A 23,948-nucleotide genomic window follows, 5' to 3' on the forward strand; every position below is an offset into this window, starting at 1 on the left:
TGTCACGTAAAAAATAAAGAAAATAAAAATTAAGATCGATCTTGGGATTTTATGAATCGATGATCGCTAAATCAAATGAAGATCGATTCAGAATCGGGAAATCGATTATTTTTACCCAGCCCTAGTGTAAACGCGGCTATAGTGGGAGTTATGGGGGCGAGGGGTCTTAGCCCCCTGAATGACCCTTGAGCTCACCCAAAAAAGTCTTATCTATAGTGACTGTTCTACCCCCACATTGGTTATGAGCACCATTGATGTCATGGATCAGCTTCATACCGTCTTCTGTCTGACCTACAATGTCTAAAACCATGCCTGTTCTAGTTCATTGCTGGGATAAGAACTTCTATTCTATTCACAGAATAGAATAATAACTGTCTAACGCCTGTCCCCGTCTCCCTGTCTCTCTGTGAGTGGATATCTCGTGGTGATGACCAAGGTGGTGGATGTCCCGTGGTGATGGCCAAGGTGGTGGATGTCCCGTGGTGATGACCAAGATGATGCAATCCTCTCTACGTCGCCCCCATACTTCAAATGGATCCGAACGGAATACATGTAAAGAACCAAATTCCTCTGTTTATAACGTTAGACTTGATTTTACGTGGAATTGTTTTTTGCTGTCTTTTATTTTGAAAATACTGGTGGTCCCCCTCGCGCTGTGGATACTCTTGCGTAACAACTATATCCGGTTACCTTTGCAGGTTCAGAGAAATGGTTGACGGGAGAGAGTACTAACGTAAATAACGGATATCTCTCATTTATATAACTTCGTGAAGGAAACCCCCCCTTTTTACCTTGTTTAGCACCTAGCTGGAAGGCGAAGAGGTATGTGTTTATTATGGATTGTGTTATTTGTGTTATATTGGCAATCTTCATATTTTATGTATTGAGCTGAACTAGCTAAGATGCTAACCAGTGCTACACCTTTCACTGGAAACGTGGTTTGGATAAACGAATGACTGTATGTCTGTTTCCACTTTCAGCTCTTACGTTGTCTAATGGTGAACTTGTGTCAATAAATGGTTGGCATACCGCACCATGGCCATCAGTCTCACGGAGTTCATTTTGTCTGAAGTAAAGTCCAGCTTGGAAATGCTACAGTAAGAGCTCTGGCCCCTCATCATCCCTGCCGCGCCGCTGCACAGAGGAAGCCTGGTCTATTCCTGTTTTCATCTTTGTAACAAAAGCTGGTGCCGAAGCCAGGGAGGAACAAAGAAAATAAGTGCTTTGAAGACAAAGAAGGATCAAGGGAATGTACAGACATGCCTACAGCAGCAATGTCCAAGACACAACTAAAGAAACTACTTCTGAAAAGAGGGGTGGTAAGGACTGCGATAACAAAGTTAATCAATGTGATAGATGAGAAGACAAGAGTGTCATTAGAAGATGTGGACGCAGATTATGAAGAAATATTGGACATGCTTGTGGAAAAAGAAATTGCATTGAAAGCCTTGAACACAGAAATTAAAGACGGAATTGAGGAAGAGGATTTTGAAGATGAACTTGAGGGTGTGCAACGATATGAAGAGGATATATGTGTGCGCAAAACCAAACTGAAAAAGGCTATGAGAAGAAGAGAAGATGACCGTTCATCAGTGGGCTCCAACAAGGGATATGGTTTTGCAGTCAAACTCCAGAGACTGATCATTGACAAATTCAACGGAGAAATTAGCCTATGGCAAACATTCTGGAGCCAGTTCGACATGGCAGTTCATAGAAACCCAGACCTCAGCAAGGCTGACAAGTTTAATTATCTGAAGTCCTATCTCACGGGAAGGGCTGCAAACGCAATCACGGGTCTCGCATTAACCAATGAAAATTATGATGCTGCGATTAAAATGTTGGAAAACAGATTTGGCCAAAAGGATCTTTTAATCAATGCCCATATGAATAAGTTATTAAACTTGACCCCGGTTAAACGTGCAAACGACACAGTCGCCCTACGAAAACTATATGATGAGATCGAAATACAAGTCAGAAGTCTGTCAGCGCTTAAAGTCGTCTCTGAAATGTATGGTAGCCTACTCTGCCCTATCCTAATGAAAATGATGCCAGAGAGCATAAAGCTCGCGTTCAGCCGCCAAAGAGAGGAAGACGACATGTTGGAAGTAGAGGGCTTAATGAAATTCCTGAAAAGAGAAGTTGAAAGCCGAGAAAGAATGGCAAACTTGAAAATTATGAGCAAAGACATAGGCCTACCGCAGCCTATAGCGTGTCTACCGCTCCATTATATACGGGAGCGCCACAGAACTGCATATTTTGCAACAAAGCCAACCATATCTCCAAACACTGCACGGAAAATACAGTCGAACAGAGAAGAGAATTCCTTAAAAAACAAGGACGTTGTTTTGTGTGTTTGGGGACAGGACATATGGCCAGAACTTGTAAGGTGCAGGTTTCATGCGAGAAGTGTGGGCGGCGACACCACAAAGTAGTATGCGCTCAGCCCCACGATATGCGCCCCTATGAACCAAGACTGCACGTAGCGCAACAATCTACAAACCTACAAACTGATACTACCGTCGGATATAATTCGGGCCATAACAGCAATGTTTTACTCCAAACAGCAACAGTGTGGTTGGTTAGCCAAAACGCAACCAGGAGTAAATTGACCAGATGCCTGTTGGACGGTGGGAGTCAACGTAGCTTTATAAGAACAAAATTGTCACGCAAACTAAATCTACCGGTAATAGGCTCCGAGGTAATACAATTACACACGTTTGGTAGCCTACAACCAAAACGAGTGCATTGCAATAAAGTACGGGCAAAATTATCCGATGTGAGAAATGGCCAAACAATCGAAATTGAATTACTGGAATCACCACAAGTGTGCACGTCACTAATGAGTGTACCCGGAGAGCCATTATGCACGGAGATGGAAGGAAAAGGAATGCTGTTGGCCGACGTAAAGGTCCACGGAATGGAAAATCAAGATGTGGAAATATTAATCGGATCCGACTACTATTGGAAAGTGGTCTCTGGAAAGATTGAAAGACTACAAGATGGACTAGTGGCAGCTGAGAGCAGTTTCGGATGGCTCATTCAAGGCACGGTAACTACAATGCACGTCAGCACCATAACCAACGTTGGAGTGATGCATGTCAATGTAGATAATAAAATACTGTCTGAACAGTTGCGCTTATTCTGGGTGCTAGAATCCCTGGGAATCAACCCTGAACCAGAAACTAAGTTTTGCCCTGAAACAATTCAAAGAAACCATTACGCACAACGGAGAACGTTATGAAGTGCAACTACCATGGCGCACAGATACTTTGAAACTGTCATCGAACTACAGAATTGCAGAGAACAGGTTTCAACGTCTGATGAGAAGATTCAAACATGATGGTAAACTCTTCACAAGATACAATGAGGTGATCGATGACTACTTGGAGAAGAAAATCATTGAACCAGTCAAAACCAATACTACCGGTAACCCATTGTACTACATGCCACATCATGCTATTGTGAAGGAGGAACGCGCAACGACGAAAGTCAGGATTGTATTCGATGCATCGTCACATGATGGAAATAGTGACTCACTTAATGACTGTCTATTAACTGGGCCCAATTTGAACCCTGATTTATTGAGTGTTCTATTGAAATTCAGGCAACATAAAATTGCTTTCATGTCGGACATTGAAAAGGCCTTCCTACAAATCTCAATAAACCCGACAGATCGAGACGCACTGAGGTTCCTGTGGACAGACAAGACACCTCATACAGAGAATGAAAACGAACATAATGAATGCATAATGAGGATGACAAGGGTTCCATTTGGCGCGACTGCCAGCCCATTCCTGCTGTCAGCAACTATCAGACATCATCTGGAGGGATTGGAGTCAACATACCCCTCTACGGTAAAAGCATTAAGAGAAACTCTTTATGTGGATGATTTCATGAATGGAGCGGATACAGTAGAAGATGCATACAAGTTGTATAAAGAATCCAAAATAATCATGGACAAGGCCGCGATGAAGATGTGTAAATGGAAAACTAATTCGCCTGAACTACAGAACAAACTACAGGAAACGAAATTGGACCAGAATGCCGCAGTCAAGGTTCTGGGAATGACGTGGAGAACGACATCGGACAATTTCATGTTTGATCTGACAAGTATTCTACGAGAATCAAAGAATACAAAATGCACAAAGAGGACAGTCCTGCAAACAGCCGCCAGGCTATTCGACCCTATCGGGTTCCTGTCACCATTCACGGTGAGGGCCAAGCGACTATTCCAGGAAACATGGGAACAAGGCCTAGAGTGGGATGAAGACTTGCCCACCGATTTAAATTCAAAATGAAAAGAATGGTATGGAGAGTTACAAACTGTCAAGACTATGGTCATTCCCAGACCCTACGACACTGGAACCCCGAGTTCAATCACAGAGCGACAACTCCACGTATTCTGCGATGCCAGTGAAACCGCGTACTGCGCCGTAGGCTATTTACGCACGGTTGGGAACGATGAAAGCACCTGCACGTTAATATGCGCCAAAACGAAGGTAGCCCCTTTGAAGAAGGTGACGCTACCAAGACTGGAGTTATTAGCGGCTCTAATAGGAGCGAGACTTTGTAAATATATATTGGACACCAGAGACACACCGATAAAAGCTTACCTTTGGACAGATTCAACAATCGCACTTCACTGGATAAAAGGCTCCGCCAACCAGTGGAAACCATTCGTTGCAAACAGGATAGTTGAAATCCAAAAGCTTTCCGAGCCAGAAGATTGGCGACACTGTCCTGGTGAAGATAATCCAGCCGATCTAGGCACGCAAGGAATATCCGCGGAAAACTTAAAGACTCAGAGCTTATGGTGGAATGGACCACAATGACTAAGAGACGCGGACCCCCGTCAAATTGAAAAGGAGACCAATGGGCATAGCCTACAAGAGCCCATTGAGGAGACTGTCAAACAGTACCACATTGTGACCGAAACGAAAACGTACCTAAAAGAAACTGCAATTATTCCGCTTGAAAATTACAGTAGGCTAACTACAGTTCTCAGAATTACTGCATGGGTAAACCGATTTGTGCATAACTCGTGCAATAAAAGTAAACGCCAAGGGCCACTAACGGCAGTGGAAATGAACACAGCAGAGTTATACTGGATTGCTGAAATGCAAAAAAGAGCTTTCTCACAAGAAATGAAGGAACTGCAAAAGGGAACGGATATTCACAAGCACTCGAAAATTAAAGATCTAAACCCATTCTTGGATAATGGAGTAATGCGAGTTGGAGGTAGATTGCAAAAATCGAGCCTCAGATATGGACAAAAGCACCCGTTCATTCTACCCGCGCATGATGTATTTACAGAACTGGAAATAAAACATGTGCATGAAGAGGTAATGCATAATGGACTTCAGAACACCTTAACACAGCTACGTGAGCGTTTCTGGATCCTAAGAGGACGACAAGCAACTAAACGGATTCTAAACCGATGTCTCATTTACAAAAGGTTTACAACCAAGGCCAGTCAGGAAATAACAGCACCTTTACCTATGGACAGGACAACTGAAGCCGCCCCATTTGAAGTGACTGGAGTCGACTTCGCAGGGCCGTTGTACGTCAGACCTAACCACAAAAAGGCCTACATTGCTTTATTCACGCGCGCAGTGACCAGAGCTGTTCACTTAGAATTAGTGTCAGACTTGACAACACCAAACTTTCTTTTGGCCTTCAGAAGGTTTATTGCAAGAAGAGGCATTTGCTCAACAATTTATTCAGACAATGCACAGACATTTAAAAGGGCATCACAGGACTTGAACAAAATATGGAAGTCAATGAAATCCAAACAAGTGAAGGACTTCTTTGCAGAAAAACGGATAACCTGGAGGTTTATTGTGGAAAGAGCTGCATGGTGGGGAGGTATATGGGAGCGTATGGTGCGTTCAGTCAAGACCAGCCTCAAAAGAATCGTGGGAAAGGCATTTCTGAGCTTCGAGGAACTGCAGACCTTTCTGACTGAAGTGGAGGCTGTGATAAATTCAAGACCGCTCACTTATGTGGACCACGAAAGCGAGGTGGCACCTCTTACCGCAGCTCACTTCCTGGTAGGAAACCGACTGACGACACTACCACCACAGACGGTAAAAGAGTCAAACATACAACAAGGAACTCGAGAGGACATGAACAAGAGATGGCGGTACAGAGAACGTCTCGTCAATGGATACTGGAATCGGTGGAGAAGTGAATACCTGATGGAATTAAGATCTGCTCACGCATCCTCCACAAAGAAAACAACACCATTGAAGGAAGGCGATGTGGTACTAGTGAACGAACACATGTTGCCAAGACAACTCTGGAGAATGGGTAGGATACATGAAGTATTCCCAGGTCGTGATGGCAAAACTAGAAGTTGCTCAATAGTTGCCAGGAAGAAAAATAATCAGACGGCCAATACAGTTATTGTATAACCTTGAGATTAATTGATGAACAGTGTTCATCGGGCCGGAGTTTGTTGCAACTATTATATAGATAATATACATTTTCTTTACAGACTCATAAAGTAAAATATAATATAAACACATAGTTAATTGGTGATAACGTTTTGTTTTATTTGTTTTATTTACTTTAATGACATTGAAAGTGCACTGCTTGTTTGCCACAAAAATAACACATTTGTCTTTCAGCACCACTCAAGAGTGGACAGCTCCTGCCTACACAGCTCTAACACTGCAGCCGTGCTGAATTGCATGTGACCAAATTGATTGCTGTATTGGAAACAGCCGTGATATGTTTGGTGCGGCTCGTCAAGCACAAAGAATGTAAAAGGATTTTGAACTGAACTGAACTGAAAAGAACTGAATTGAACTAGGAATTGTGAACTAATAGAAAATAAAAGAAATTAAGATTTGATTCAAAAGAAAAACAACGACTGGACATTCCTGTTTTCATCTTTGTAACAAAAGCTTCACGTGATGATAGCTGGCTAAAGGTTTCTGTACACGGTCAGACAAAGGAAAAGGAACAATTATTTCATTAAAAAGGTACAACTCATCTTCAACAAGAACATTCATAGCTGGCTGGAGGTTTGATGCGACGGTCAGACAGAGGTATGGAACAATTACTTCATTAAAAAGGAACAATTCATCTTCAATAAGAACAATTGATGCTCACATTGACAGTTTGAAGAAGAAATCGAAGTCAACAATTAAGAACCTTTCTTAATTCTAAGGTACCCTCCACACTAAAGTGATTTATATAGAAACCTTGTTTTTTTTTGCACTGTGATTATAACTACTGTTGGTTACCTGATCGCCTTTGACTGTAAAATGCTTCTATGGATAACTATGTGCAGTCTAAATTGTAACATAACTGGGTATTCACGGGAATGAAAGGAAATGTTTATAATATTGATCATTCAGCACATGCGTTAGGTTTTGGTTCTCTCTGAGTGGTATAAATAATTAGGATTCTTTGTGCCGTAAAAAATAGTAAGGTATATTTGGTCTTTTATAGTAATAGTAAAAACAACGGTTTATTATTCAGATCAGATTTAATTTTGCATATTTAAAAATGGAGCAAGCCGAGACTGAGCACCTTTCTCCACAATTAGAGCTGGAAAATCAAATAGATAGCCTACAGCTTAAAATTAGTAAGCTTGAGGTGGCTCTCGAACAAACGCTAGAGACTACTGAGATGGAACGTATAGAGAAAGAAATTCTAAACAAAAAAGAAATCCTAAATAGCCTCAAAGGTCAAAGTCAGGAGGACGGCGAGGAGCACCTCCGACGCTCAGGCCGAATAAGGTATCCAACCCCTAAAATACTTGAAAAGCAACAAGAAGAGGCACAGAGGAAGGAAAGAAAACTCACCTCAGCGTATGAAAGGTGGAAAATTGGAGTCTGTGAGTCAAGAAAGCAGCTCAAGTTGGACCTTAATGAAAGGGAATTGGCATTAATGTCCGAAGCTCTGGAGGAAGAGAAAGAGGCTGTGTTGAGCGCCTACCTTGAAATACGAGGTCACCAATCAGTTGAACTGAGAAGCCTCATCGATACATGTGAGGCAGTTACAACAGAGATTAAGAAAGTCGTCTATGAGAGGATTTTTGACATTGACGAAGAATTCGATGGAGAACAAGTACAATGTCGTCTCAAATAACTGCTTAAAGGCAGCTATGCTCGGTCCATCTATGGATCCACTCTCTCTCGAGTGAGTCACAAATCATTCATCACTCATGACAGTGCCACTTTGACAGTCAAACTGGTGGACGCTGCGGCAGATCTTGCCGCTAAGGAGGTGGAGTATGAAGGGTTGCTGGAAGAAAGGAAGCAAACAGACAAAATAGAAGATTTAGAGGGGCAACAAAGAAAGCAGCTTGCAGTTGAGAAGCGCGAGCTAGAAGATTTAGAGGGGCAACAAAGAAAGCAGCTTGCAGTTGAGAAGCGCAAGCTTGTACGCCTCCAGGCAGAGAAGGACGTGAAGACAGCCCGGGCCAGGCTGCAAGTTTACACACAGGAAGGCAGCATGAATGAATGAATGAATGAATGAATGAATGAATGAATGAATGAATGAATGAATGAATGAATGAATGAATGAATGAATGAATGAATGAATGAATGAATGAAAACTTTATTTAACAGATTGCAGAATGGGTACAATACAGTACGGCTCAATACACACAATTGTTAAGGGGATGCAGACCTGAGAAAGACGTTTGTCTTGTTTACATCAGGGTCCCTCATTTTCAATTCATATAGACATTTATGACATACACAACATACATGACATTTATGGTATAGGGACATATAGGTATTTAGTACTGATACATTTGTGACATAAACGGTATTCAAATATACAGTACTGTTACCCCTAGATCCTGACAGAGTATATACATATGATGGGGTGGCGACTGTACATTTGGAGGGGGTGGGTGGGAGAGAAATATACATACGGCGGGGAGGGAATATATACATGCGGTGGGGAGGAGACTGTCTATTAGGAGGTGGTGGGGGATTTGGGCATTTACGGTGGCCAGTTTCGAATTGCAGCCTCCCGTAGGTGCTCTTTAAGAGCGGTTTTGAATGTGGGTAGGGATTCACATTCCTTTACAGCTTTGGGTAGGGCGTTCCACATTGATGTGGCATAATTGCGAAACGTGTTTAGTCCCTTGTTTGAGCCGAATCTGGGTTTAACATGATTTGTTGAGCTTCCTCTGGTGTAGTGGTTGTGGTATTCACTGACCTTTGGGAAGTATTTTGACTCAAATAGTCCCGAAGGAATTCACTATGCCTCCTCAGCGGCAAGCAGACAACCCCCCAACGTCACAACCTTGTCGACTGATGTAAATGTATCATCTCTAGCCAAGGCCTTCCAAGATAGCATAGCTCTAAATAGACTTCCAGTTCCAGAGCCATCTGTATTTAATGGCGATCCTATCCAGTTCCTTGAGTGGAAAGCCTCATTTATGTCACTCATTGACACAAGAGCCGTCTCATCTGCTGATAAACTTTATTATTTGAGAAAGTATGTAGGGGGCCCTGCTCGTAAAACCCTGGAAGGAACCTTCTATAGAAATGACAGCGAAGCCTACAAGGACGCGTGGGACAAACTAAACCACAGATATGGCCAGGCCTTTAGAGACAGGCTCGCAGATTGGCCAAGAATACAACCAAAGGATGCAGAGGGACTAAGAGACTTTTCAGACTTCTTAAACGCCTGTCAAGACGCAATGAGGCATGTGAAGAGTCTCGAAATATTGAATGACTGTGAAGAGAATAGAAAGCTAATCCAAAAGATGCCAGACTGGGCAATGTCAAGCTGGAACAGAAAGACTACCGAAGCCTTGAACAGGACTCAAGAGTTCCCCAGCTTGCAATCCGATCACCTCATTCCATGCTTTCCGCACCCTTGAGTCCAGCACAGAAAAACGAAACAACAGGGACCCCAACAGGAACAAGGCGTGTGTTCTCAGTACTCAAACCGAGGCCGACAGTGACAGGCAAAGACCAGCCAAGGGAAACGTAAAGCCCCCTTGTGTGTTCTGTCAGGACAATCAACACAGTCTACATGGATGTCCCAAGTTCATCGCAAAGACTCTGGCGGAGCGACGGGAATTTGTGAAGGAAAATAAGCTCTGCTATGGCTGCACGAGATTCGGTCATAGTGCCAAGGACTGCCGTCATCGACATTCCTGTGACACCTGCGAAGGTAAACATCCCACTTGTCTTCATGATGACAGCTATGTGAGAAAGGAAAGGCCTGCACCACGGGAAAACATTTCCCAAAGCAAAGCTGTTCAAACAGAGGCTGCCGCAACATCACTGGCAGTCACTACTGCTGGAGCAGGACAAGCCACCAACACGTCGATGATTGTGCCTGTGTGGGTGTCCTCAAGGAACACGCCAGGAACGGGAAAAACTGGTCTACGCCCTGTTGGACACACAAAGTGACACCACTTTCGTCGACCAGGAAGTCAGTAACACTCTAAAGGCAGACTCCTGTCCAGTTAAACTGAAGTTAACTACCATGATAGGACGAGACACAATAGTCAAAAGCCAAAGAGTCTCAGGGCTTCGTGTACGAGGTTACAGCTCCTCCCTGCACATCGATCTTCCTCCTGCCTATACCAAGGATTGCATACCGGTGAACCAACAAAGGAAACGGCCAAGAAATGGAATCATCTCTCCACAGTCGTAGACGAGATTCCACCGCTACAGGATTGTGAGGTTGGTCTCTTGATAGGATATGACTGTTCAAGGGCCATGGCACCAAGACAAGTAATATCAGGAGGTAACGATGAACCTTATGCAGTTTGAACCGATTTAGGATGGAGCATTGTGGGGTGCTCTTCACTGCGCCTTGACACTCCAAGCCAGGCGAGAGAATGCTTCCGGATCGCGGTCAAAGAGCTCCCACCAGTCACCCCTGCAGATGCCATTCGCGTTCTGGAGTCCGACTTCAAGGATGCCAAGGAGGATGGAAAAACAGTCTCCCAGGATGACATCCTGTTCCTAGACAAACTAAAGAACGGCATCAACAAAGAGAAGTCAAATGGTCTCTCCACAGTAATGGAACGAGAGGACGTGGAGTGCCTCATAATCAAAGACCTACAGAGACAAACATATCCAGAGGAACTGAAGTTACTGAAGAAAGGCTCTCGGCTGCCACTCAATAACAAGTTGCATCGCCTTAACCCCTTTTTAGACAAGGATGGTGTAATCAAGGTGGGAGGAAGGCTCTGTGACTCCAATCTCCCCCATGCAGTCAAACACCCTGCAATCAAGGATGGTGTAATCAAGGTGGGAGGAAGGCTCTGTGACTCCAATCTTCCCCATGCAGTCAAACACCCTGCAATCAAGGATGGTGTAATCAAGGTGGGAGGAAGGCTCTGTGACTCCAATCTCCCCCATGCAGTCAAACACCCTGCAATCAAGGATGGTGTAATCAAGGTGGGAGGAAGGCTCTGTGACTCCAATCTTCCCCATGCAGTCAAACACCCTGCGATCATTCCGAAGGAACATCACATCACAAAGATGATCATCACACACTGCCATGAAAAGGCTAAACATCACGGTAAAGGAATAACCATAAACAAGATCAGATCAAAGGGCTACTGGATCTTAGGGTTTGGTTGGGTCGTGGCATCTCATCTCCGTCGATGTGTCACCTGCAGAAGGCTCAGGAGAGACACAGAAGAACAAAGAATGGCCGATCTCCCTCCAGAGCGTGTGGATCTATCTCCCCCATTTTACCTACTATCGCCATCAGGCAACGCTGGCACACGCCAAAGAGAAACCTCCAGATAGGTGATATAGTGATGATGAAAGATGATGATCTGCTGAGAAATGAATGGAGATTAGGTAGAGTTTCTAAAACTATAGTGGATAGAGATGGTCTGGTTAGGAGAGTGACAATATGTCTAAGTGACTAGATGTTTACTAAGTAACGCACCCTTGCATCTCTTAAAGATGTATTTGACTTGATTTTGTTTGAAGTGTTTGACAACTTTAATACCATAATTTTTAGTTATTGCTTATGCTTAATTGAGAAATCATTGTGTTTGCTTATGCATGGTTTCCTACAATATTTGAAACAACAATGATTTGATGGGAGTGTAAAGAACCAAATTCCTCTGTTTATAACGTTAGACTTGATTTTAGGTGGAATTGTTTTTTGCTGTATTTTATTTTGAAAATACTGGTGGTCCCCCTCGCGCTGTGTTACATTGCTTTCTGGGTAAAGTAGTCATTATGCATGGCAAGAGAAATGGCTACGGTTTCTTTGAAGCCCCGTAGCTCAGGAATGAGTATAGTGTGTTATCAGCATGATTCATAAGACATAGATTGAAAAGTATCCGCCCGATCTGGACAAGTGATGGCTTATTTTGAAGGTATCAACCTCTACTTTCATATCATGTAAAATAATAATTATAATGGAAGACCCTTCCCTTCTAAAAGGACCCAGAGTCTGTGCCTGGTCACATATACTAACCTACAGGCACGTGCATACATAGGGGTGAAGGGGTGCCCGGGCACCTGCCTTTTTCATTTCTCATTAGAAAGTGCCCTTTTTATGCCACCCTCTTTTTTTTTTTTTTTTACAGTTGCACATATATATATACTGCCCTGCCCTTCCAAATGAAAGATGTCACGATAGAATCTAAATATTAGGTAAAGAAAGAGAGAGAAATGCCACCCCTCTCGTAAATAATAGGTCCTAAACCGCGCAGGGCCAGCAGTGCACTGAACAGGAAATTGATATCCAGCTGTTGTTGAGCTCACAGTGCCCTCACACTCGAGTCGAGACCTCTTTTTTTACAGTTACTATTTCAACTAAAACAAAGCAAGAGTACACATCAGGTAAGGTATTTGCCCAACAAAATAAAATGTCGGGTTTGCAGTGCACTGTATATTTTCGTGAAACACGTCGCCAGCCCCTCCCTGTCTGCTGCTGCTAGTGCAGGAAAATCACGCAGCTTACTCTCTCTCTCTCTCTCTCTCTCTCTCTCTCTCTCTCTCTCTCTCTCTCTCTCTCTCTCTCTCTCTCTCTCTCTCTCTCTCTCTCTCTCTCTCTCTCTCTCTCTCTCTCTCTCTCTCGCAGCTGTTGGTCTGGAGCGCATATTGTGTTATTAAAGGGACACTATGTAGTTTTGGTGACATCTATCGGTGAAACTGAATGTACCATGATATACTTGTTGTATTAACCCCAAAAATCGGCCTCGCGCGCTGCGCGCGCTCGCATTACATTTACTAATGAATGCCCTTTTATGATTTCCGGCACCTGCCTTTCTAAAGTCTTGTGCACGTCCCTGCTAACCTACATTTTAGCACTCAACACTTTGATGAACATTGTTACTCAGCTGATAGATTTGTACCCTTCCTGCTAACTTGTCGTAAAAAATGTGTAAGTCGCTTTGGATAAAAGCGTCAGCTAAATGACTAAATGTAAATATATGTACACTACATACTAGGGCTGACCCCTATTAATCGATTAGTCGACTAATCGGTCGAAAGGAGCCGTAGCCGACTGGCCAACCTCTTAGTCGAATATAATAATTATTATAATTTTTTTTATCATTCTTTCCAAAAGAAAAGAGGCCTAGAAGCGTGGCTAACGCTAATGGCACGCATACCAGAGGCTAACTGCCTACGAAAACAGGGACAGAAGCACTGAAAGAGGATTTCACCCATCTAATGAACACACTAGACTAGACAAATATCAAGATGTATCCATCAGTGGACCAATTGCATGCTTTCGCAGAGGACAAGAAGCCTTCAGTCGACTCCTTCAGACATTAAGCACCCCCCACAGCCCAAATGGAATGACAAAAAAGTTAAAAAAAAATAAAAATTTTAAAAAAAATATTATACTTTTTTCTTTTTTTAAGTCGACTAACGGAACATTTTGGCCAATCCTAGTTGACCACCCAAATCCTTAGTCGGGGACAGCCCTACTACATACCAACTATTTCGCCTGTTTTATTATCCACCCATCAATCATCCATAGCAACACTACTGTCACCGACATCCAAGAAGTGGGATACCCCCTTGAACAGCCCTTCTAAGGTTTCTCTCCTCCACATTTGTTGTGAGTTTTTCCTTACCTTCGCTGGGGTATGTCTGGGAGTGTTGCATTTATTTATTTTACATTTATTTTGGATTTCATGGTCGGGTTTTTTTCTTCTTGATTTATTGTGATGTTTCTTCTTGACTTGTTTAAAGAAGACTTTAATTAGCTTGTGATTGCAGGCTTTACAAATACATTTGATTTGATTTGATTATAGTACCGGGTCTCTCACTGCATTTAACAAAAACAACTCCCCATCCCCCCTCCCCCCAACCCCAAATTACTTGATATCATTTGCATATTTCTGGCAAATAGTCTCCCTCAGTCTATTCAAATAGTGTCTGCCTCAGTCTATTCAAATATTGTCTGCCTCAGTCTATTCATTGCCAAATGTTGTTAGTTAGAGCAGAGAAGACCTATTGTAACTAGGGTGACCAAACATTCCCACATTCAATAAGTGTTCCACATTTCAATTAAGTCAGGCTTAAAATGTTAAATATGTGAATTCCTGGTTTTGTCCTCTTATTAGTCACCATCCATGCAGTAATGCACGACAACTAGCTGAGTCTACACACCAGCGCACACATACGTGATGTGGTTTGTTTGGGCTGGTGTGAACATAGTAATCTAGCTCGGGTCCACACCAAACAAGGGTTGAGTTGAGGATTGAATGCAAACCGAACCAAAAGCAGGAAAATACCAGATAAATCTCACATGTAATGAAGCTGATTGGCCAGGCTTTGCTGGCATTTCCTGTATATTTCCAAATGTGTGATCATAACGTTATTATATTCACAGCTGGTATTGTTCAAAATAGCTAAATAATGTTGTGATACTAAACAAATACCTTGTATACATAATTCAGGTGACAGTAGAGATTTGGTCACTCTTGTAAGACTAAACATAAGACAACTGAAGGCATACAGCATACACACAAAAGCACCATAAGTGACTTACACATCACCCCCCCCCCCCCAACCCCCTCCAATGTACAGTAAATTACCTAGTATGGTTGTCAATATTCCAATGTACAGTTTTGCTTGTACAGTTGTACAGTGTTTCCCCCCCCCAACCCCTCCTACCCCCCCCCCCCCCCCCCCTTGCAAAACGGACATATGCTGATAAACTGGAGACACAAATGGCACAAAACGACACAAGAGGCTTATGGCGGGGACTGAGGACAATAACTGACTACAAAGTCAGCGCCCCCTCAATGGGGAGCGACGACGCCTCTCTCGCGGACAAACTCAACTCTTTCTACGCCCGCTCAACGGCTAGTGACGTCACTGGCGCGCCGGCTGTTGTGGAGGGGGGGGGGGGGGGCAACCGCGGGGGGCGGGGACGCTCTCTCATTGACGGAACACAGTGTGAGAAGAGCATTTATGCAGGTGAACACCAGAAAAGCTGCTGGCCCAGATGGTATAACAGGACGCATACTTAAGTCCTGTGCCAACCAGCTAGCCCCTGTGTTCACCGCCATATTTAATCAATCCCTGGCGGAGTCAGTGGTCCCTGCCTGCTTCAAGATGTCTACCATCATCCCTGTACCGAAGAAACCCTCCCCAACATGTCTCAATGACTACAGACCGGTGGCACTCACTTCTGTGGCCATGAAATGTTTCGAGAGGCTGGTCAAGGATCACATTTGTGCCTCCCTCCCCAGTGATATGGACCCTATGCAATTTGCATACAGGCCAAACAGGTCCACTGACGATGCGCTCTCCCAAGTACTGCACAGCACCCTCTCTCACCTTGACCGCCAGAAGGAGGGCTATGTAAGACTGTTGTTCATTGACTACAGCTCAGCGTTCAACACCATAGTCCCCACCAGACTGGTGGACAAGCTGATCGAGCTGGGTCTGAGCTCCGCTCTGAGTGCCTGGGTACTGGACTTTCTGAGTGAAAGACCCCAGGCGGTCAGGGTGGGGGGTCAGACCTCCAACACCATCACCCTGAGCATCGGGTCCCCCCAGGGCTGTGTTCTGAGCCCCCTGCTGTACTCACTTTACACACACGACTGTTGGCCAAGTTCAGCTCCAACTCCATAGTGATTTTAGGAGGAGACAGCAGGGGACACACACACCACTGAGGATAAACGGGGCTACCGTGGACAGGGTGAGCAGCTTCAAGTACCTGGGGGTCCACATCTCAGAGGACCTGACATGGACAACACACATAGACTCAGTCGTTAAAAAGGCGAAGCAGCGCCTCTACCACCTGAGACAGTTAAGGAAGTTCAGAGTATCTGGGAAGATACTCCAGTCCTTCTACTCCGGAGCTGTAGAGAGCATCTTGACTGGAAACATCACTGCCTGGTATGGCAACAGCACGGCACAGGACAAGAAGGCCCTACAGAGAGTGGTGCGCTCAGCCGAGCGTACCACGGGTATTGCACTACCAACCCTGCAGGTCCTATACAACAAGAGGTGCAAATCCAGAACCTGCAGGATAATGAAAGACCCTCACCACCCCAACAACAGCCTGTTCATGCTTGAACACTGAACTCTCCACGCACAAGCACACATGAGCACACACACAACACACACACGTACAGGCATGTACACGCTCACACACTAGCAGCCACTTTAACATGAGCACACACACACTCATGCTGCACACGCTCACACTACGGACACTTTACAGAAGGAAAGATCACTTTAAGAATGTACAGATACCAATATGCCTACTTTGTTTACTTGTTATTGCACTATGTCGCTCTATTGGTTGGACTCTTGGTTGGACTTATATTATATTATTACTTGTACTATGCACATTGTTGCGGGCGAGACCCCCCGCATTTCACTGTATACCTGTATGCCGTGACAAATAAAACTCTTGTATCTTGTATCTTGTAGATTGTTGTGTATTGTTGTTTACAAATCTACTACGGTTGAGGAGCCGGGAAAAACAATCATGACAAATAAAACTCCTGTATCTTGTATCTTGTAGATTGTTGTGTATTGTTGTTTACAAATCTACTACGGTTGAGGAGCCGGGAAAAACAATCATCTCACGTTTTCCTGAATGTATGTACATTAAAAAAGCTGTGATTGTGTTATGGATGTCATTGTAAGTGTTGTGTGTCTATAAATGTTAAATAAAAATTTAAGTAAAAAAAAAAAAGAAAAAAAGCTGTGACAATCAAATAAACTGAATCTGAATATACTCTACCTTTCATCGGTTCTGTACGTTTTGGTAAATCCAGTGTTCCATATTTCCTGTCCATGAATCCATTTTTCCAACCTGTACCAGGACAGCCACATAACGCACACACATATACACACACAGGCACACACGCGCGCACACACACACACACACACACACACACACACACACACACACACACACACACACACACACACGCACACACATTACAGTTGTCATAATATTCATGAATATATGAAAAATGTTATGCAAAACAACAACATCAAGGATTTATTTAGACAGAATATTCTTTAAATATTCAGAAGCAGCCTGACCTTGATTGAACCACTCCTCTGATGAACATGGAAAAGAAGAGAGAAAAAGAGAGAGGTGTGATGTCACATATTGCATTTTCTAACTGTGCTGCTAGCGTCAGGAGCAACAGAAAGGACACGGCTCCACCATGTGGTCAATCAGTAGTACTGTTTTGGATTTCTGTTTTACAGACTACAGAAGTGACGTTCCACAAGGCTGAAATTAGGAAGTTTAATTTAATTTTTTTTTTTTACAAATGGACTAGGCCCTACATTTCCCAATAATGAGTCACCAGTCACCTTCAATTAGCATATGAACAACTAACTGCTAGCTAGGTTAGCTCATTTTCAGTTGGAAATATTTTCAGTCAAAACTATAGGGTGCAGAATTGTTGAAAGGGGGGCATTGAGATGCTCAAAGAGGGTGCTTTATTTTATTCGTTGTGTTTTATTCATTGTTTTAACAAAATCCCACTTCAGAAACGGAAAGTGTCGTTTTTTAACAAAGAAAGGTAATATTTTTTGTAATGATTAATTTATACACACATACTCGTAAAAATAATAAAAGTCTGAAGCCAGGAAAAAAAATATATTCTAGTAAGTAAGTCCCCTACCATTGTTAGAAGCCTTAATTTGACACACAACACTGACAGGCTTAATTGACCCAACAAACTGAGCCAAATAGAAAGGCTGAGAGATGATAAACAGAAAATAATCATAACCAAGAGCTGAAAATGTCATTCCCATTGGGTGTAGGAGGTTGAGGAGGGTGTCATGGAACATGGACGTCAGATAAATAGATATACCACTGGTCTAGCAGATGATTAGCATGACAGTTGGCTACCTCCTTAGATATGACGTGCAGTATATGACACTGCGACATGGCTGCAGGTTGTAGTTTGTAGATCAGCTAAACTTGTGTGTTTCGTGGAAATACATGTAAAACTAAAACAATCTTTTGTAGACTCATTAATGCTGATGATTTTTCTAGCAGATTATATCTTTGTTTATTGCAAAACATCATACAGTCCCCTGTAACGATCCCAGGTCCTGGGGGGCCTGGGTTAAGAAGAACAATAACACTGGACATTCTCTACCTCCTTTCGGTGGTATCATGCCGCCACCTAGTGGACATCATCAGATCATGCAGGCGACCATTTGGCCTATTTTGATAGAGGTAATTAATGTAATTAACAGTGTGAGTAAGGTAAGTATATGTGTGTTGTCATTGTTGACGTTCCCTTCCCTGGTGTGATGTTCTCCCCTGTCTGGTGATGTTGTTATCTTTGCTTTTGTGTTTAGTTGGTTTATATTGTGTTTTAGACTGGCCTGGCCAGGTGTTACCAATTCTAATTAGTCGAGTATATATGTGTGTGCTTGGTGAACTTCAAGTAAAAAGTAATTATCTACACGAATCCTGCCGTCTCTGCCTCTCATCATCTTTGTCCGCAGTATTGGGTTCTCTCTCCTCTCCACACTACCCCCACTCGTAACAGTCTCCATTACAAAGAATAGGAGCTTTTGAATCAGAGGTGAGGCCCAATGGAATACTGCTCCTGCGGTCTATACGCATTTACCCTAACGTGCTTTAAGCTATATATTTTTTGTAATACCAAAACATACAAAAATGAAATGTTACACTACACCACTACTTATAGATGAGGGGGAAAATGCAATGAGTGTTTATCAAAGCCTACCTAGAGATGAGGTTCCACCTGTGATTTTGCTCCATTGTAATGTAGCCAACCATTGAAGATCAAAACTATAAGTATTACAGCCAACCTGTATTGTGTAGGTTCATACTCTTTGACAGAGGTATATATTATTTAATTCTTATAATGTTAAAACCAAAATGTCAATGTTTTAACTTAATCTTTGAGAAAGTGTGTTTTATATCTTTATTCGTTTCCTTGGTAATACTACAGTAACCATAAGCCCTGGCATGCCTTGGCAAACATCGACCAATCACAAGAGCACAACTACTTTCACGTTTGTGTCATTCCGTGGACCGTACCTGCCCTCATCCCCCTTTTTTCCCTACTTCCCTAGCCCTATTTTTTTGTCTTGATTGTGAAGCGACCTTGGGTTCTATGAAAGGCGCTATAGAAATTTGATCTATTATTATTAAGAGCACAACTACTTTCACGTTTGTGTCATTCCGGGTCATTCTCTTTGTTTTCACTGCATTCACCACTATCTTTGTTTTCATCGTAGCTATGAATAAAATGTTGAAAACATGGAAACTACAGTGTGTCACTGGGGTGTCATGAAGAGCGCTATATAAATCCAATCCATTATTATTATTATTATTATTAGTGTTTAAAAACAAATGAGTTAGGAAATCATCAGTATATAATTAAATTGAATTATGCTCTACTCAACTAATTATGCTCCCATCAAATGTCAGACCAATTTGAATAAGTGGAACAATATTATAAACCTGGTACCTTGAAAGATTCCTATGGTAAAGAAAAAGATATGAAAAAAAAAATCTGGAACCTTTGGATCTTTTCCCTCCACAACAGTCGGGCTCATTCTTCTTCTTCTGGTGTCCTCCTGGCCTCGGCAACAGGTTAGTATGGGGCTCTTGGAATCGCTCTGCGCCGGGCACCTCTTTGTGCACGTGGTAGGACAGGTTTCGCAGGATGCAGACACAGTTTTCAACTGACTAATAGAGGGTGCAAATCAAATCAGATTTTGATCAGATATATAGCAAGGACCACACGAACACAGAATACAGACATTCTGATTCTCTGTCTGGCAATCCTTAAGATTTTGCAACATTGAACTCTACTTAGCTGCACTCTGACTGTGGTTTAAAGGGGAAGTTCACACAAAATTGAATTCCCCCTTACACTGAGTGCTATCTATCCAGCGTGTTGCTTTTTAACAGCGGAGGAGTGCAAGAATGTGACAATGTGACCATGTGACCGCGGCAGCGCGAGAGAGCGGCAGTGCGGAAATAGGCTGTCTATTGCCATTCTCTAAGACAAACGCTAACCTTAACCAGCTCCTTAACAGCGCCTAAACTTAACCTTTCTAACCTTAACCAACTCCGAAACAATGCCTAACCTTAACCATAACCATGCCTAACCTTAACCTTAACCATAGAAAGAATATTGCCATTCTCTAAGACAAACTCTAACCTTAACCAGCTCCTTAACAGCGCCTAAACTTAACCTTTCTAACCTTAACCAACTCCGAAACAATGCCTAACCTTAACCATGCCTAACCTTAACCGGCGAAAGAATACATGTTAAAAAAAAAAAAAAAAAAAAAAAAAAAAAAATTGATGGGATTCGAACTTGAAACCAACGGACCACAGGACCGCCGCGCTGCCAGGTGAGCTAAGCTTCGAATGAGAATCATGGCGGTTTACGGCTAAATAATGCCGCAAGCTCTGCCGCTCCGCGGTTGCCGCGCCTGCCGCGAGGCGTGTCGCAGCCAATCAGGGAAAACGCGGAAGCATTCGGCGCACTCCTTCGCTGTTAATAAGCAATAGGCATCTATCCATCCAATAGTTTCTGTGTGATTCGCAGAGTTTTGGAGATATCTGCCATTACTCCAATACAATGGAGCTGAACGGCACTCGTCTCAATGTCTCCTTCCGGAAATCATGACCCTGTTACTCCACAGACCTTGTTGTGAGCAGTTTCATCTAGGAACTATTTTCTTACCGAACTACATCCCCCATAATAATGAATGGGGGTGTGGATAATACGTTTAAAACATATATTTATTTTGGGTGAACTGCCCCTTTAATTTGTGTTAAATTGCATATGAGTTAAAAGAAGGGCAGATAAATTACTGAATGAATATTCAATGATAATTGAGTTTGAGAGGTTGAGAAAAACTGACGGACCGACCGAAAACAGTGACTAAATGTAAATGTACACAGAAGTAGTAAATGGGTGTTTCTAAATACAGGCCCGTAGAATTACTTTATAAAATGTTTAAAAAAAAACACTTGTACCTTGACACCAGAGAATGAACAAAAATCATGTTGCTGTTGTTTCTATTTATCTTTTCCATTTATCTTTTCCTTTTCTGTTTACTGCTATAATTTGTTGTGGTTGTTTCTAAATTGTATTGTATTTTTCCCTATTACTTGGTTATCTAACAAACATAATTATGATTTCTTTTCTAATTAAGAGTATCCTATACATGTATGCATCAAGGTTTCCCCCTCTCCTAAAATGTCTATGCAAACCCGGGGGGTTGGGAGTGGGGTTAAGAAGCGACCTGGGCTGTCTCGCAGCCACAGGACCGCCAGAACGGAGGAAAAGACTGTCACAACTGCAACAGGCAGGCTACACAGTATATGAATATACTGACGGACAATATATACTGAAAAGACACTTTTTATGCCACTGTGTGAATTAATATGAAATGCTGATGTGAATGTCCTTCCTCTGAACTTGTTTTAAAAAAAGACAAAATAAAAAGTTGGTCACAAAAAAAAAAAAAAAAAAAAAAAGTTTATGTACATTCAGCAAGAGTGAGAATTTAACAATTCTGTCAGTTTTGATTGTTTGATTTCTGGACTTCAGGAATGGACTGGATTTTGACCATTAGCTTATAATATTCTCAACTAGTCAGCTACACTGAAGACGCTCTCTTTGATCGACCAACTAAGAATAGAGTCGACACGGTACTCGATGAGAACTGCAGAAGGACATAATGTGCTGTGTGATAATTGCCACTTTGCAGCATTTTTTTTTTTTTTTTTTCTAAAATCAAAGCCTCTGTGTGCACAAATCGTACGTTGTGACTGAACAACCAACAAAATGGCCAAAGTCGTTTCTGGATTGATTTCTCCCTTTCACTACCACACAACAGAAGGTTAACCCTTCACTACCACACTACAGACGGTTAACCCTTCACTACCACACTACAGAAGGTTAACCCTTCACTACCACACTACAGACGGTTAACCCTTCACTACCACACTACAGATTTTTTTTAACCGTCTGTAGTGTGATAGTGAAAGGTTAACCTTCTGTAGTGTGGTTAACCTTTGAATAATCTTTTGGGTGTGAAAGCTCCATTGACCTTATTGTCTGTCTCCTTGTTAGCGACAGCAGACTGTAGGGCATGAAGCAGAGCGTCCACCAGCCCCTCACACTCCCTCAACCTCTGGCGAGCCTCTGCCCCATCTGAGCTCACATTCCTGGGGGAAACAGCTCTGTTAACACGCCGGCAGAACTGGACATTACATGTCAACTCTACAAAAAATCACAGTGTATATTTGACTCTGTAAAGGTACATTTGAAATTTTTTACTCTAATACACACCAAGCTGGTGTTAAATGTACTCCTATAGAGTAAAATATACGCTGGAATTTAACAAAATTAAGTTAAGTCAAGTTATGTTTATTTTACATTTAAAGAGGCTCATACCAAAAAAAACAATGCTGATTTATTTTGCTCATAATCTCACACATCCCAAAACTCTATAAACAGATTTGCACTAATTAATTTAGTTTTACGGTTATTGAGAGTAAATAGGTTTGAATATGGCCACCAGTGATTAGATTAGATTAGATTAGATTAGATTAGATTAGATTTGCAACCAAAGGAAGCTGTTGAACCAGCTATATTGGCAACCTAACTGACCAACGGTATGTTTTATTGTAAACGCAGACTTCCAGTCTCAATTGTTATTTGTGTAAGCATTAAATGTCTAACGGTTTCTTATCAGCACATAAAGAGTGTGACTGACCGGATATCTGGACAGGAAAATAATCACCAGGGACATTGAATCCAACACAAAGATTCAATGTCCCTGATGACATCACTGGTGGCCATATTCAAACTAATTACTCTCAGTAACCGTCAAACTAAATTAATGTGTGCAAAACAGTTTTTGGACGTCTGTGATCATGTGCAAAATAAATCTGCATTGTTATTTTTTTTGGTGAAGTTTATGTTTTACATTATTACCTATGTATTGCAGTGTGTGTGAACAAACCATGCACTACCATATACAGTAGTCTTTGATTCCTTGACCGAGCAGTGGAACAGTCCCAGTACCTCAGACATCCGGAGGTGTTCTTGAAGACGGTGGTCCATTCGGTGTCCTGGGGTCTGGAGTGTTCAGTGGGGTCTCTCCTCCAGCCTGAATGTGGTATGATGACCTCGTCAGTCAGAGTCTGAAGCCCGTGGTTGATGACCATCATCTTCAGAGGCTCGTGTGAGGAGAGGTTCCAAAGGGTGCCTGCATGGGAAAGAACATGGTGGTTATAGACTTGTATATTACGGAAGCCCTAAGAGGCCGTACATTCATACATTTTATTTGCTCCGTTTTCCCGTGATAACGAGTTAATTAAATTTGTTTTCTCGTGATAACGCGATCATTTTCTCGAGATCTCGAGAAAACGAAACGATAGTCTATATATTAAATCACTGCAGGAAACATCATTCAGTGTCGCAATGTCAGAGGAGCAGGTAGCCCCGTTCGTGACTATGATGCACTCGGTGCATC

At 42.6% G+C, this 23,948-nt stretch overlaps 1 protein-coding gene across 1 annotated transcript in view; it reads right to left on the reverse strand.

Moving 5' to 3' along the window:
• Window positions 1-23,948, reverse strand: part of arvcfa (ARVCF delta catenin family member a) — a gene marked incomplete at its 3' end in the record, with an annotated part of 71,026 nt that overhangs the window by 26,365 nt on the left and 20,713 nt on the right. Inside the window, exons 7-11 of the mRNA XM_084324822.1 lie at window positions 23,498-23,681; window positions 22,518-22,635; window positions 19,965-20,133; window positions 17,487-17,504; window positions 17,179-17,250 (exon numbers count right to left, since the gene is read on the reverse strand). Coding sequence (XP_084180948.1) covers window positions 17,179-17,250; window positions 17,487-17,504; window positions 19,965-20,133; window positions 22,518-22,635; window positions 23,498-23,681 — 561 coding nt within the window. The remainder of the gene's footprint in view (window positions 1-17,178; window positions 17,251-17,486; window positions 17,505-19,964; window positions 20,134-22,517; window positions 22,636-23,497; window positions 23,682-23,948) is intronic.

Source organism: Notolepis coatsorum, assembly GCF_963971535.1.
Source record: "Notolepis coatsorum genome assembly, chromosome: 11".
Classification (NCBI taxonomy): Eukaryota; Metazoa; Chordata; class Actinopteri; order Aulopiformes; family Paralepididae; genus Notolepis; species Notolepis coatsorum.